The sequence below is a fragment of the Balaenoptera physalus genome, assembly GCF_965194825.1.
Source record: "Balaenoptera physalus genome assembly, chromosome: 18".
In the NCBI taxonomy this organism is placed as follows: domain Eukaryota; kingdom Metazoa; phylum Chordata; class Mammalia; order Artiodactyla; family Balaenopteridae; genus Balaenoptera; species Balaenoptera physalus.
In genome coordinates, this window is record NC_138899.1 from 65538810 (window position 1) to 65553148 (window position 14339).

Consider the following 14339-nt stretch of genomic DNA (forward strand, 5'->3'; position numbering starts at 1 on the left):
AGTTCCCTGACCAAGGATTGAACCTGCACCCTCAGCAGTGAAAACACAAAGTCCTAACCACCGGACCGCCAGGGAATTCCCCCTACTACTGACTGATAAAGATCACAATTCCGTATATTTTGTGTGTGTTTATAATCTCTCACCTGGCATCTGTGTCCATTTAACCTCATTTGGAGACTTCACTTCATAGATTTTAAAAAGCAGTGAAGATATTGCCACTTGATTGTCATTTTTCTTTCACGACCTTTGGTTCGAGAGAAATGACCCAGCTGGTTAAAATTCCCTGGGGGGATGGCTGTAATATGCACACCTTGATGAAGCACAGGGCTGTAAATGACCAGAATGACTGTTCTCGTTTTTAAAGCAGGAATAGCGTCCAAACCTCTTCTCTAGCGGCTGATTGCTAGGTTGCTACAGCCGTGGGAATCCAGGTATCTGCGGTTCAACAAAGTTGTTCAGGTCTGACATAGTGAGGTGGTTAATACTTGGAACTGAGCCTCTTGGCAGAATGTTCTAGAAGCTGGAGAGCGCCCAGCTTGAGCCCCTGTCTCTGAAACCCCCAGCCGCCTTCATTCACTCCACACAGCAGCCTCTGTCTGTCCCTGGAAAAACCCTCAGTACAGAGATGCACAGTGTTCTGTAGAAGATTGGGTTTCGTGTATTTACTACATGTGATCTGAATGCATATAATGAGAATCTCATAGTTTGTTCTTACTACAAATAATCATAGAAAAAAAATCTTTCAGTTCTGTTTTCCAAGAATTTCCACAACATTCTCTGCATTAGAGGCATTTTTTTCCCTTTGAAACAAGTCATTGTAAAAACTACAAAAAGACATTGACATCCCATTGCTCAAAGTTCTTCTCTTAGTTTGCAGATTGCTAGGGACTGCCTTCTGTTAGTACTGAGGTTGTAATGTGTGATCTATTAGAAAAACATTCCCTGAAAATTCAGGGTCTTCAAAACACAGTAGGATTCACCCCCCCCCTCCCCCCAGTTACTTCAGTGGTAGCAAAAATAACAATTGTCCCCTGGGAAATGAAGCTCATCGCTATGGTAACTAATGAAGGTTGCATCATTCTAGGGCACATTTTAAAAAGCCTGGATTTCGACATGGGTAGACGCCCCGTCTTATTTTACTCAGTAGCTTAGCAACCTGTGGTCTCCTGTTTGTCAGCACCCCCAATCTTCCCTCTTCCCTCAGAAAAGTGACCTATATAGATGGTTTTTTATTGTGGGCACGTTCTCACTGTGAATTTGGTTCAGTCTTAGGTATGTTTATAATGACCTTATTTTCTGGACCAAAAATTAGGACACGTGCTGGGTCTGAGAAGTAACCAGCTTTTTCTCCTACTTCCCTGACGGCCCACACTGAGGTCTTCACAGATCTTTTATGTTCTACACGCCTTAACTTTTAGTGTTATTCAGGGCTTTGTCTTTGGCCCTCTTTTCTTCTTCTTCACCGATGAGTTACCTACTGCTTGTGTGCTGGTGACTCCCAGATCTTCATTTTCGGCTCAGGTCTCGCACCGAGACCTCTCGCAGGCAGGCAGGCAGTCAGTTCACTCACTCAGTCCCCAGGCTCAGCAAGTTCAAGATGAAGGCAACGTTGCTTGCCACAAGAATCACTCACTGACAAATGGCACCACCGTTCACGCAGCACCCCACCTCCGGTCACCCCAAGTCCAGATGCATCTGCTTCCTAAATGCTCTGAAATGTGGCCTCTTCTCTCCTCTAGGGCCTCGTCCTTTTTTGCCTGCTTTACTGCCCACATCCTGCAAACTGGTTACTTCAGGGTAACCAGGCTTCTTCCAGGCCTCCCCCAAACAAACAGAAATATTAGGAGTTTGTGACTGGCTGCTTATCCTCCAGCGGCTCTCCGGCATCCTCCAGGTAACATCCAGACTCTTCGGTGGGGCAGACAGAGCCCTCAGCGGCCTCCTGCCTGCTCCTTTGTCTAGGCTGGTTTCTCATTACTCCTGCCTTGCTCCCTCCCCTGCTTGCTCTCACCTCCTTCCGCTGCATCACCCTCTCCTCCTCTCCTCTGGCAAATGCCTCCTCGTCCTGCATTTCAGACACCATCCTCTCTGGGAAGCTTTCTCTGCTGTCCCCTGACCGGGCTCCATCGTCAGGGTTAGATGCTCCTAGGTGCTCCTGGGGCAGCACGGGCTTCTCCCTGCTGTAGCTCTTACCTTGCAGAGGTGGCATTTGTTTGTTTTTGTGCATTTCACATACTAGTACCTAGTAGGTGTTTAATCAATGTTTGTCGAATGAGCTAATGATCAACAGGTCGATTGAATGTGTAAGTGCACTTTTGGGGCGGTAGGGGCAGAATTCCTAACTTTTAGCGGCCTTAGAAAATCCAAGTTGTCCCAGTCCCGGTAGTTCATTGTCCCCACTAGTATAAGCGGCCTTAAAGATCGCTAGAATGTAGAACAAAGGGTATATTCCTGGATAGGATGTGGGAGGGTGGACCTGGTGTGGCGCTTGGCCATATATCTATGTATAAATGTGTTCACACGCAAACACACATGCACAGACACACAGTTCAGTAACCGTGTCTAAACTCTACTGGCAGCGTATGGGTACCAGCACAGGTCAAAACAAGGAAGTCAAACAAACGGAAATCTGGAGGAATCTCATAAAGGGAGCATCTGACTCCCCTGCTTGATTGAACCCCTCTGTGTGAACCTGCTGGCTGCTGGGCTGAGGGCTGCCTGTGAGGAGGACACCCCCATCCTGGCTAAGGTTGTAGCTCAAGACTGGCGCTGGATTCGGTTCTTTGGAGGGACTTGGGGGGTGGGATGGGAGGCAGCCTGGGAATACCATTCCCTTACTTACTTCTTTAGAGTGTTAGTGGATGCTGGAGCTGTAAAATGAAGAATTTCTAGTTGCTTCCCATCATCCCGCCCGACACAGTGTACAGATGTGTCGGTGTCAGCCCATTCTGCCCAAGGCCTCTGTGCAGGTGTAACCAGAGACTTCCTGACAAGGGCAGGTGGGACGTGGGTGACTGGAGGGAGGAATTTTTATCCGATCCTTTTGATATGTCGTAAATGATGAGCACCAGTTTTGGACCTCGTGCGGGGCGTGGCCCTGGGGCAGATGCCAAGTACGATAAAGTGTGGTTTCTTCTGACTGCGTTCAGAGCTCAGCCACCGAGTCAACCAGCTCTGATGCTGCGGGAGTTTTGCTAAATGCTACAATTTATCTAATGTCTATTTTAACCCTAAAAAACAGCAACAACAATACTTTTTTAGGTTTAAGGAATAATACTTAACGCCAATATTTTAAAATAAGTTTTACTTGCTGACATGTGGTCAGCTGGGTCCAACGTAGAGTAAGACTATGCTATTTTCAAAGTGGCCCAGCTGCTGGACTGGCTGAGGCCCGCTGGGGGTACCTTGTCTTACTGTTTTTGAGATGAGCAGTGATTACTTCTCCCCAGTGTCTGTTTCTGCCTAGTGCTAAGAACTTGGGGGAGAGGAAGAGGCAGGGGGAGAAGAAAGCAGCACGTGGCAAGGTGGGCTGTGCAGTGCTATGTTGGGTTGGTGAACCCCAGGGCTATGTGTGGGTGGTGAATGAAGTATCCCTGCCTTTCAGCAGAGTCATGCACTTTTCTTCCCCCGCACACTGACCTCTACTGGCTTAACTCTGACTCTTATTAATCACAGCTGTTTTTTCTTAAATTTTTTTCAAGGAAAAAAGTTTTCACATACTATTAAAAGCTTTTTATGTTGCTCTTTAAATATAATTTGCGGAAAAATGAACACTTATAGGTTTTGTATAGTGGAATTTACATTTATTTAAGAAATTCCTAGCCACCCAAATTGTGCTTTTGACCTCTGGGTTGCAGTATCTTTTTTCTGTTTTAAACTGCTATTACACCTCTGAATATAAGAGAATATAAGAGAACAGATGTTTTTGTAGCATTTTATTTTTAGGTTGTAAAATTTATCAATTGCCAGATACATGCTAGTGTAAGGAAGGCAGTATATTTAGTGCAGAGAGCACAGGATTTAAAATAACTGCATCCACTCACTAGTTCTGGGCAAATTGCTTAAGCTCTCTGAGCTTTACACTTTCATCTCTAAAGGATAGTTTCTATTTCATAGGACTTTGTAAGGATTAAATGTATATGCAAAGTGTTTTGGGGGCTGTTATTTCTGTAGAAATGTCTGTTACTATTATTAAAATTAAAACTCATATTATCCTGCCACCTTTCTGACCTGTACAGCTATTTTAGAAAATCTTTAAACAAACCTGTGCTGACTGTATTGATGTGTACCTTTCTTAACCGGGAGTTTTAGGAACACTGTTACCTAAAAAAAATGTGTGTTTGTATATGCTTTTATATATTTTAAAAATAATTTATGCATCAGAAAGACCATTGGTTCAGCTAACATTACGATAGTGTAACAACCTTTGTGCACGTAGGGTAGGTGCTCCCTTTATCTGGAACCCTCATGTAAGAAGCTGCTGCATGTGTATAATCGTTACTCAGATGATCTGTAGCCATTTTAAACTCAGAATGTTGAAGTGAAACTCGCCCGTGGTTTCCTACCTTCCTCTCCCCCCTCCTTGTGAGGGAGCAGCTCTGCATGGTGTAGTGGCTGAGAGAGCGCAGCCTCTGGAGGCGGGTACCTTGTTCACCCTGGGGCTCTGTGCAGCCTGGGCCTCTCTGGGCTGCAGAACCTTCACCTGTAACATGACAGTAATCATACCCACCCTGTGGGATTGTTGGGAGGCCACGACGGGGATTCTGTTGGCCAAACGGTCCCCTGGAAAGCCTGGTAGACTTCTTTTTGTTTGTTTATAGTAGTATCTCTAACACATAAACTGTGCTAAGCATCTGGTCTAGCTTGAAGTCTTTTGTCTTCTACTTACTGGCCTTTGTGCTCTGCCCATCCTTCTCTGGTCAGTCTAACTGCTGCTCAGGAAGAAGAGGAGAATGAATCTGGTGTAGACAGCCAGCAGGCTTTGCCACCTGGGACTACCTTGTAGGGGTACAGAATTTGCCATCCCCAAATATCTCTCTTTGGCATATTAATTTTAAGCTGGTTATTTTCTAAGAAACAGTAGACATGGGGAAAACTCTGAAAATCAAGTAGGAGTTACCGTTTTTGCAAGAAACATTTGCATTTGTAAGGGAAATCTCCACTTGTGTAAGGGTATCTCCCTGGATGCAGCAAGACGAGGAGGATGACCAAATCTCTGGAAACTCTTATTGATGCAGAAAGCAGTGTCTTAAATCTGCATCACAATCCTACCCTTGTTTACTGTGCTTTTCCTGGTAGCGTCCCACAACTGACTCTCCCTGCCCTCAACATCGTCTTTTGTCTTTAGCTGAGGGTGGTATTTAAGGTGAGGGCTTCAGCCATTTTGGAGAGTTACTCAGTTTTCCTGGGTCTCTCCCATGTATACATGTTATTAAACTTTTGTTTGACTTTTTTCCTGTTAATCTGTCTCATGTCAATTTACTTCTTAGACCTGCCAGAAGAACCTGGAAGGGTAGAGGAAAATTTCTTCCTACTTTCATTCACCCAACAAATATTTATCATACATTTACCATGGCCGTGTACTCCTAGGCTCTGGGTAGACAGTGATGAGCAAGAAAAGAATATTCTTTATTCTCATGCTTCTTTTCTTCTTTTTTTTGGCCGAGCCACGTGGCTTGCGGGATCTTAGTTCCCCAACCAGGGATTGAACCAGGCCCTCGGCAGTGAAAGCACTGAGTCCTAACCACTGGACCGCCAGGGAAGTCCCCCTCATGCTTATTTTCTAGTGGGCAAATCAAATTGTAACCAAGCAGGACCCTCTGGGGCCTTCCCTGGACAGACCCCTCCTCTGTATCCTGTGCTTTAGCTCCTCTCTGAAGTACCTAGATAATAGTATCTGATGCACAATTCCTGAGTTGTTTTACAGATGCTAAAACCCACACCAAATGGAAGATGTTAACTGCTTGATGACCATGAGCACATAGCCGCCAGGCCTCCTGGAGCCTAAGGATTGATGTTAACCCCTGTGGTACCACCCTGTTACCTCACCATCAGCCAATCGGAGAATTGTGCATGAACTAATCACAAACTCTGCCCCCCCCCCCCTTTAAAAATGCTCTCCTGCAACCCATCGGGGAGTTTGGGGGAGTTCAGGCTTTTTGAGCACTACCTGTGCCAGATTACTTGTTTGGTGCCTTGCAGTCGTTGCTATACTTCCCTTCACCACAAGCCAGTGTCAGTAGATTGGCTTTACTGCCTGTGGATGAGCAAGTTTGGTTCGGTAACAAGATAAGAAACACATTTACAAGTAGGTAGATCAGATAGCAGACTGTGGCCGGTGCCATGAAGGAAATACATGAAATAACAGATAGTGCTATTCCTTCAGAGTCAGCACTTCCTGAACCTGCCGCCCTTTGCCATGTGGATTAGATACCTTTCCTACATGGCCTTAAATAGATAAAAATAGCTTGCAGCTCTTATCAGGTACTGTTTTAATGATGTTTCCTTGTCTGTCCACATGGAGCTCCTGCACAGAGCCAGACACATAGTAGATGTTCAGTACGTGTTAAAGAAATGCATGCAGGAATGGATAAATAATTTATGACACCTTTGCAGATTGAGTTTAAAAAAACAAGGAGTAAGATGTTCAGTATGTTGGCAAAGCAGGAAAAGGTTTGGGATCTTGAACTCTCCCAAGCTATGGTTGATTGGTAGGTTTTTAAACAATAGTGATGATAATCACAATACTATTGTTGGCAGTTATCCAGTGCTTGCTATGTGCCAAGCACTGTTGTCAAGAACCTTACATTTAATCTTCAGAGCAACTCATGCCATAGCCTCTAATTATAATTGTCTTTTGTTCACTCATTAGGAATTCTAGGCTAACTTAAAGATACCTCCCACTCAAATGTTCAAAGTGAACTCATGATACTCCCCCAAATCTGGTCCTTTTCCAGTGTTCCTCATCTCAGTGAATGACAGTGCCATCCATGCAGCTGGACAAACCCAAAACCTAAGGAAAGGCATTCCTTTCTTTCGTCTTCTCTATCAGTTAACATGTATTCAGATCCTGGTAATAAAATCCACTAAACAGTGGCTTAAGGTAAGAAAAAATCAGATCATCTCACAAACAAGTCTAAAGTTAGTCTAAAGGGTTGGTGGGTCAATGGTGTTTGATGTCAACTTTTTTTTTTTTTTTTTTTTTTTGCTGCACCACATGGCTTGGGATCTTAGTTCCCCAACCAGGGATTGAACCTGGGCCATGGCAGTGAAAGTGCTGAATCCTAACCACTAGACCACCTGGGAACTCCCCTTAGCATGTCAACTTTTATCCTCAAGCTTGTTTGTCTCATGATCAAAGATGATTGCCTCAATTCCAGGCAAAGTCTTTATTGATTCTGTTCATTTTTCTTCATTCTTTTTCTTTCTTTTCCTCAGACTAGGTAATTTCAGTTGTCCTATCTTGAAGTTTGCTGATTCTTTTGTCTTCTCACACCTATCGTTGACCATTTCTAGTGAATTTTTCATTTCAGCTATTGTACTTTTCAGCCACAGAATTTCTATTTATTTTATTATATAATTTCTATCTCTTTACTCATATTCCCTAGTTGTTCATACATCCTTCTCCTGATTTCCTTTAGTTCTTTGTCTGTGGTTACCTTTAGCCCTTTGAGCATATTTAGATAGTTAATTAAAGTCTTTGTCTAGTAAGGCCAGTTAGCGTTTGGACTACTTCATTGGTGGTTTTTGTCACTTTTTTCCCTGTGAATGGGCCATTTCCTCTTTCTTTGCATACTTTGCAATTTTTTGTTGCGAACTGGATATTTTATTTAATTTTATTAAAAAATTTTTTGATGTCTAGAAATATTTTATTTTTTAAATTTATTTTTAATTGAAGTAGAGTTGATTTACAATGCTGTGTTAATTTCTGCTGTACAGCAAAGTGACTCAGTTATACACATATGTACTTTTTTTTAATATTCTTTTCCATTATGGTTTATCCCAGGATATTGAATATAGTTCCCTGTGCTATACAGTAGGACCTTGTTGTTTATCTATTCTATGTGTAATAGTTTGCATCTACTAACCCCAAACTCCCAGTGCATCACTCCCTCACTCCCCCTGCCCCTTGGCAACCACAAGTCTGAGAACTGGATATTTTAAATATTATAATGTGGCAACTGAAAATCCCATTCTCCCTCCTCTCTAGAGATTGCTCTTGTTACTTGTTGAATGCTGCAGTTGTCTGTTTAGTGACTTTTCCCAACTCTTTCTGCAAAGACTATATTTCATGTTGTACATGATCATGTGATCATTGAAGTTTCTGTTCTTTTATCTCTGAGGTCAACCTGTGATTTCTTTTTTTTTTTTTTTCAACTTTATTCATCTATTTATTTTTATTTTTGGCTGCGTTGGGTCTTTGTTGCTGCACGCGGGCTTTCTCTAGTTGCAGCGAGTGGGAGCCACTCCTCGCTGTGGTGCATGGGCCTCTCATTGCGGTGGCCCCTCCCATTGCAGAGCACGGGCTCCAGGCACGTGGACTTCAGCAGTTGTGGCATGCGGGCTCAGCAGCTGTGGCTCGTGGGCTCCAGAGTGCAGGCTTAGCCGTCATGGCGCATGGGTCCTGTTGCTCCGCGGTATGTGGGATCCTCCCAGACCAGGGATCGAACCTGTGTCCCCTGCATTGGCAGGTGGACTTCCAACCACTGTGCCACCAGGGAAGTCCCAACCAGTGATTTCTTTTAATGCCTGAATTTCATAAAGGAGAAAAAGGTCTTCCTTCCCTTTAAATTCTTTTGGCAGACATCGCCCGGGAAACGTTTCAGACCTAGGGGATTGAAACAACGGCCAGTATCTTCTCTAGTCTCTCAGTGAACTGCCAGGCAAATCAAAACACGCATCCCCAAATTTTGGAGGACAGGGTTCCCACCCTGGTACCTGCAAGTCACTCCATGACCATGGGCCACTGTCCCCACAGCTGCCTGCTACAGGGATGGGGCATGCATGATGGTAGCTGCAAGTAAGATGTGAAATTCATTGACATAATACCAGCTTCTTCATCAGGCATTCCCATGGATGCTGCAAGTGTCTAACTAGACTTTAGAATTCTGAAACAGTGATTCTGACAGCTCAATAGTTGATTTGGTACAGGGACTGATTCTGGGAGCTTCCTCTTCTGACATTTTCCATGATGTGACTCCTGTATTTATTCTTGTTGAGATAATAATCTCCATATTAAAATGTTGTTTTGACATATATTATAAAAAGAATTTAAGTGAAGGCTGGTATGATATGTGTATAAATAATGTATGTATTGAATTATTTTTTAAGAATTATTTTCCATTATACCATCTCACAAATTGGCTGGTTGGCCAAAAAGATGGAGTTTTACATGTATATGTAGTGGTGTCACTATATATCACTACATCGTATCTTATGGCTGTGCAGAGAAAGTGGCATTTCTTTATTGTGTCTGTAGTTAGTCTTTTTCTCCTATTCTGATGGGGAGACCCGCTGATTAACTGGGGAAGAAATCCAATACAATTTAAAACTTAGTCTAATATGATGACTTAAATAGTCTATTTAGGTAGTGTCCAGCTCTCTCTGAGATTAAAATTCTCAGTGTCTGCTTTTTACCCTAGGATGGTTTAAGGGTGTGGGGTGAGGGGTGTGGTGTATATGATCTTCTAGCAGCAGTGGGGCACTGTTCGTTTCCCTTGGTTTGATGTTTGCTACTTCCTCTGGTCTCTGGGGCAATGTCCCTTTACCTCCTAGCTGTGTTTGCCTTGCGTGCGCGTGCTGGTGTAATTCGTGGTAGGGCCTTTCTGGTTAGTAAGAACCTCCCAGTAACCTCTGGTTCATTCTCTCTTTGGCCCCTCCTCTCTGAGCTCTCCTGGATGTCTGCTGTGTCTCTATCTGGCCTTCTAGCCTGGAACTTCATCCACAGCCTTTGCTGCAGGATTACCCTGTTCCATGGTGGGTTGCATGGCCAGCCCTCTAGCTCAGTAATCTTGAGTCTCAGAGTTTACCATTGCTTGACTGTGTTTGCAAAAACCTTCTCTCAAGACGATGCCGTGGCTTGTAAGACTGTGAATTTACTATGTCATCCTTCCGTGTGTGTCAGATGTTGCATATTGCTTCATTTTATCTCTTCCTACTCCCTTCCATAGTAAATCTTAATTACTCCCCAGGGAGATGAATGCTTCCAACCGACTGGGGCAAAGGCCATATACTCCGAGAGCAAAACAACTACAAAAATAATTTTCAAACACTATCACACGTGTGTATATAAATATATATGAGGATAAAATTTAATTATCCTCAAATATTTAATTATAAAAGTCATATGTAATTTTAAATGTATACAGCCTTAAATTTAAGGAATATAGGAGTATGCCTTTAGAGAGGCGTAAATGGTGTGCACGCACATTATGTAATGTGTATATATATAATTATATATGCATGTATTATATAGAGATATGTTATAAACATATATGTTATACATATTTATATGTAATATATATTATTAATTATAGCAATGTAGTTATGTCATATATACACACAGAGTTGACCCTTGAACAACACAGGGGTTAGGGGCACTGACCCTCCGTGCAGTCTAAAATCTGCATATAACTTTATAGTTGGCCTTCTGTATCTGTGGTTCCACATCTGCAGATTCAACCATTCGTGGATTGTGTAGTACTGTAGTACATATTTGGTGAAAAAAAAATATGCTTATAAGTAGAACCATATAGCTCAAACCCATGTTGTTCCGGGTCCACTGTATATATAATTAAGAGGTTTGGTTTCTGTCTATCAACACTCCCATGACCAAAAATAGTGTGATTTAACACACACATTTTCTTTTGTTGCAGGACTGTTCGTGTGTGGTTAAAGAGAGACAGTGGACAATATTGGCCAAGCATATACCATGTGATGCCTTGTAAGTATCTGGATCTCTGTCTTTAAAAATCAGACATGGACCCCAACTCCCCTTCCTTCCCAGATTGCCTTCTCTGTATTTTCTTGAGTAGAGATGCCTGAGGGTTGGGATTATCATTATAATGGAAAGTACCTTGTTAAATCATTCTAGCTCTCAGTATGTAAAATAAGAAAATTGTTCTGAAATTGACTATATATTCACAGTTTCTGAATAAGATTAATGGAAGGACTACAGCACCTAGACTCCTTGATTACACAGTCTCCCTCTCTTTTCCAATTTTTTTGTAAAGTACTTCCTTAGACAACTCAAAATTTTGTCCAGTGATTACATTTGTGAAGTAAATTTGTTCTTGCATTATTGTTATATTATTTATTCAAATTCAAAACATTCAGTGTTGAACATTCAGTTCTGAAAAGGATTTGCTTAGGATTGAAACGTTCTGATTAGAAGTCAGTCTTATTTCCCCAGAATCTTATGTGAGAAATATGTCCTTGCACTGATAAATAGTGAATCTTTCAAATATACCTTTAAAAAAAGATGACTGATTCTTACATTCTTGCACTGGCAGAAGTTCCCCTGCAGGGAGAGAGCTGGCTCCCTTAGATACGAAATTTCTTTTTTGTCTAGTGTTTTGTTGTTAAAATTACTGAAGTTTAATTGTCCTATTCCATATTTATTTTCGTGTAAAATAATTATTTAAACTTATTATCAGTTATATTATGAAATGTTTCTCTTACTCCCCTTCCTTCAAATCTTAATTGAAATTGACATGCTAGAAAAATGCCCCAGGTTTGTGGTCTGGTTCATGTACCCTCTGGCTTCCTGCAGTGTGCACCTCTTCCCTTCATACCGGTATCCCAGTTTGAGTAGTACATGCCACCACGTACAACCAAAAGAAATTCATGCTATGCTGTAGATGTGATTAAGTTTATGCCTCTGGCAAAAGAACACTGCAATAACTTAAACAACAATTTTGCCTGTTTATGAACAAATACATTATTAAGGATGTAATGGATTTCTCTGATTTTCAAATTTGTCTTTGAGGTTTGCATTTCTTTAGAATTGTAGTGAATAGATGATAGCCCGTCATTGAACCAAGCATCCCACTCTGCATTAGTGAAAAGGCAGCCTGTAATTCCAAGTGCTTATATTTTCCCCTCATCGGTCATGCTTCCAGCAGACACCGTTGCACAGCCAAGACCCTGGGGGAACTTCCTTTTAAGTCTTGGCAGTGATGAGGGTTTAGGTAAATGGAAAGGGAAAGGAATTCTCTGATTGATTTTTTTTTTTCTCTCATTTTTAAGTGGTATAACCAGTCTTACCTACGGTCTTTTTCATCACACTTGACATAATATCTAACAGGACGAGATGGCGAAGTTCTGTAGTCCAGCAAGTTGAAGTTGACCCCAGAGGCTTGTCGTTCTCATATGACTGCGAAGACAGAAGAGAGGCGGATGTGGGCAGAGTGATGAGGGCTTGGGGATGGTGCACGAGGAGTCGTCTTCTTTTTTTTTTTTTTTTTAATTAATTAATTCATTTATTTATTTTTCGTTGCGTTGGGTCTTTGTTGCTATGCGTGGGCTTTCTCTAGTTGCAGCGAGCGGAGGCTGTTCTTCGTTGTGGAGCGCGGGCTTCTCATTAGGGTGGCTTCTCTTGTTGTGGAGCACGGGCTCTAGGCACGCGGGCTTCAGTGGTTGTGGCTTCTGGGCTCTAGAGCGCAGGCTCAGTAGTTGTGGCGCGCGGGCTTAGCTGCTCCACGGCATGTGGGATCTTCCTGGACCAGGGCTTGAACCCGTGTCCCCTGCATTGGCAGGCGGATTCTTAACCACTGTGCCACCAGGGAAGTCCCAAGGAGTCTTCTTGAGATGGACGTTGATACTTGATAGGAACCTCTTGAAGATGCGGGATCCTAAGCAGTTGCTTACCCACCCCCTCCCCCATACACACTTCCATACACATTTGGTGTCATTCTCTAATGTTCTCTTTATTTGAATATCACTGAGGATACAGAGACGCCTCAAGTTGTATTTTCATCCTTTATTAAGCTGTATCCTTGAATGACTAAAGGCTGCTGTAGCTCTTGTACCTGGCATAGGTGCTCAGTAAAGAAGTACCTATTGCAGACTTGAATCTGATAATAAAGATGAGTTTCCCTGAGAATATTATCATACATTTTCCTAAATGACTGAGCATGATCTTTGAGAAGGACCCTCTAATTATTTGCATAGTTTGCCTATGGCCTCCTACTAAAGGGAGTAAAGCAGGGATTACTTTGCTATTAACATTTGGTCTGTGGACCAGCAGCATCAGGGTCACCTGAGAACTTACTAGAAATGCAGATATTGAGTTTCACCCCAGATCTACTGAATCAGAATCTGCATTTTAATAATATCCCTAGGTGATGTGAATGCCCTTTTAAGTTTGAGAAGATTGCCTTTTGGCGTTGTCTCCAACATGCTGATCTATTTACATATGTTTATATCAACACATGTGAAGCCTCATGCATATATAGTGTTTATTTGTAAATACATAGATATAAGTACACGCTCTAGTTGATCAAATATTTACTGCACGCCGACTGTATACAGGCCATCAAGCTAGGTGCCAAGAGATGCAGATGAACAACGCGTGAATGGTCAAGATGATTTCTGTAATCTTTCATTGTTGGATGGTTCCATCTACCGTGGAGAGGGGTAAAAGAACAAAAGCCTGCATTCTTCACAGTTGATCAGAAATTGGCTTTTATTTTCCTAGGGGTCATATGCATTCAGATAACATAGGAACTGAGCTCTGAGCAAGACTTTAAGTTTTGTTTAACTTGAGAGAGGCAGAATCTTATTGCACAAGGAAATAGGCTACATTTTCGTGTCAGTTAGAATTTATTCCTTTTATTCATTTATTGAATTTCCAAAGGGCTTTTCTTTTTTTTTTTTTTGCAATCCTTTCTATTGAAAGGTGTTTTGTTAAGAGGTTACTCAGTATGATCCCTAAATAACGGTTATGTGGTATTAATTACAAAGTAAGTGGAAAAGTACAGTATAGCTGGAGACTATAATACGGACACCGCAAGGCAGATATGACCATGTTGTGTGTTTTTAGTGGTACATAATGGGGAGTATTCCAGATCCAGAAAAAAACAAACAGAGAATATCTTGTACATGCAATATATGGTTTATCTGTTTATTTTGTCCATTAAAATACCTTAAAAAAAAGAACCGAATTCATAGAAACAGAGTAGAAAAGTGGTTGCCAGGGGCAAGGAGGTGGGATGAATGCAATCTGGGGATCTAGTGTATAACATGGTGACTATAGTTGATAACACTGTATTGTATGATTGAGATTTGCTGAGAGAGTACAACTTTAAAGTTCTCACCAAGAAAAAAAAAAATTAAATATG

General features: G+C 42.0%; 1 protein-coding gene across 4 annotated transcripts in view; it reads left to right on the forward strand.

Moving 5' to 3' along the window:
- WDFY2 (WD repeat and FYVE domain containing 2) overlaps positions 1–14339 on the forward strand; it is a 172520-nt gene that overhangs the window by 61177 nt on the left and 97004 nt on the right. For all 4 annotated transcript variants that reach the window (XR_014255909.1, XR_014255910.1, XM_082434490.1 and 1 more), the window contains exon 2: positions 10875–10942. Coding sequence is in view for 2 of the 4 variants with exons in the window: in XM_082434490.1 (XP_082290616.1) it covers positions 10875–10942 (68 nt within the window). In the remaining 2 variants the exon portion in view is untranslated. The remainder of the gene's footprint in view (positions 1–10874; positions 10943–14339) is intronic.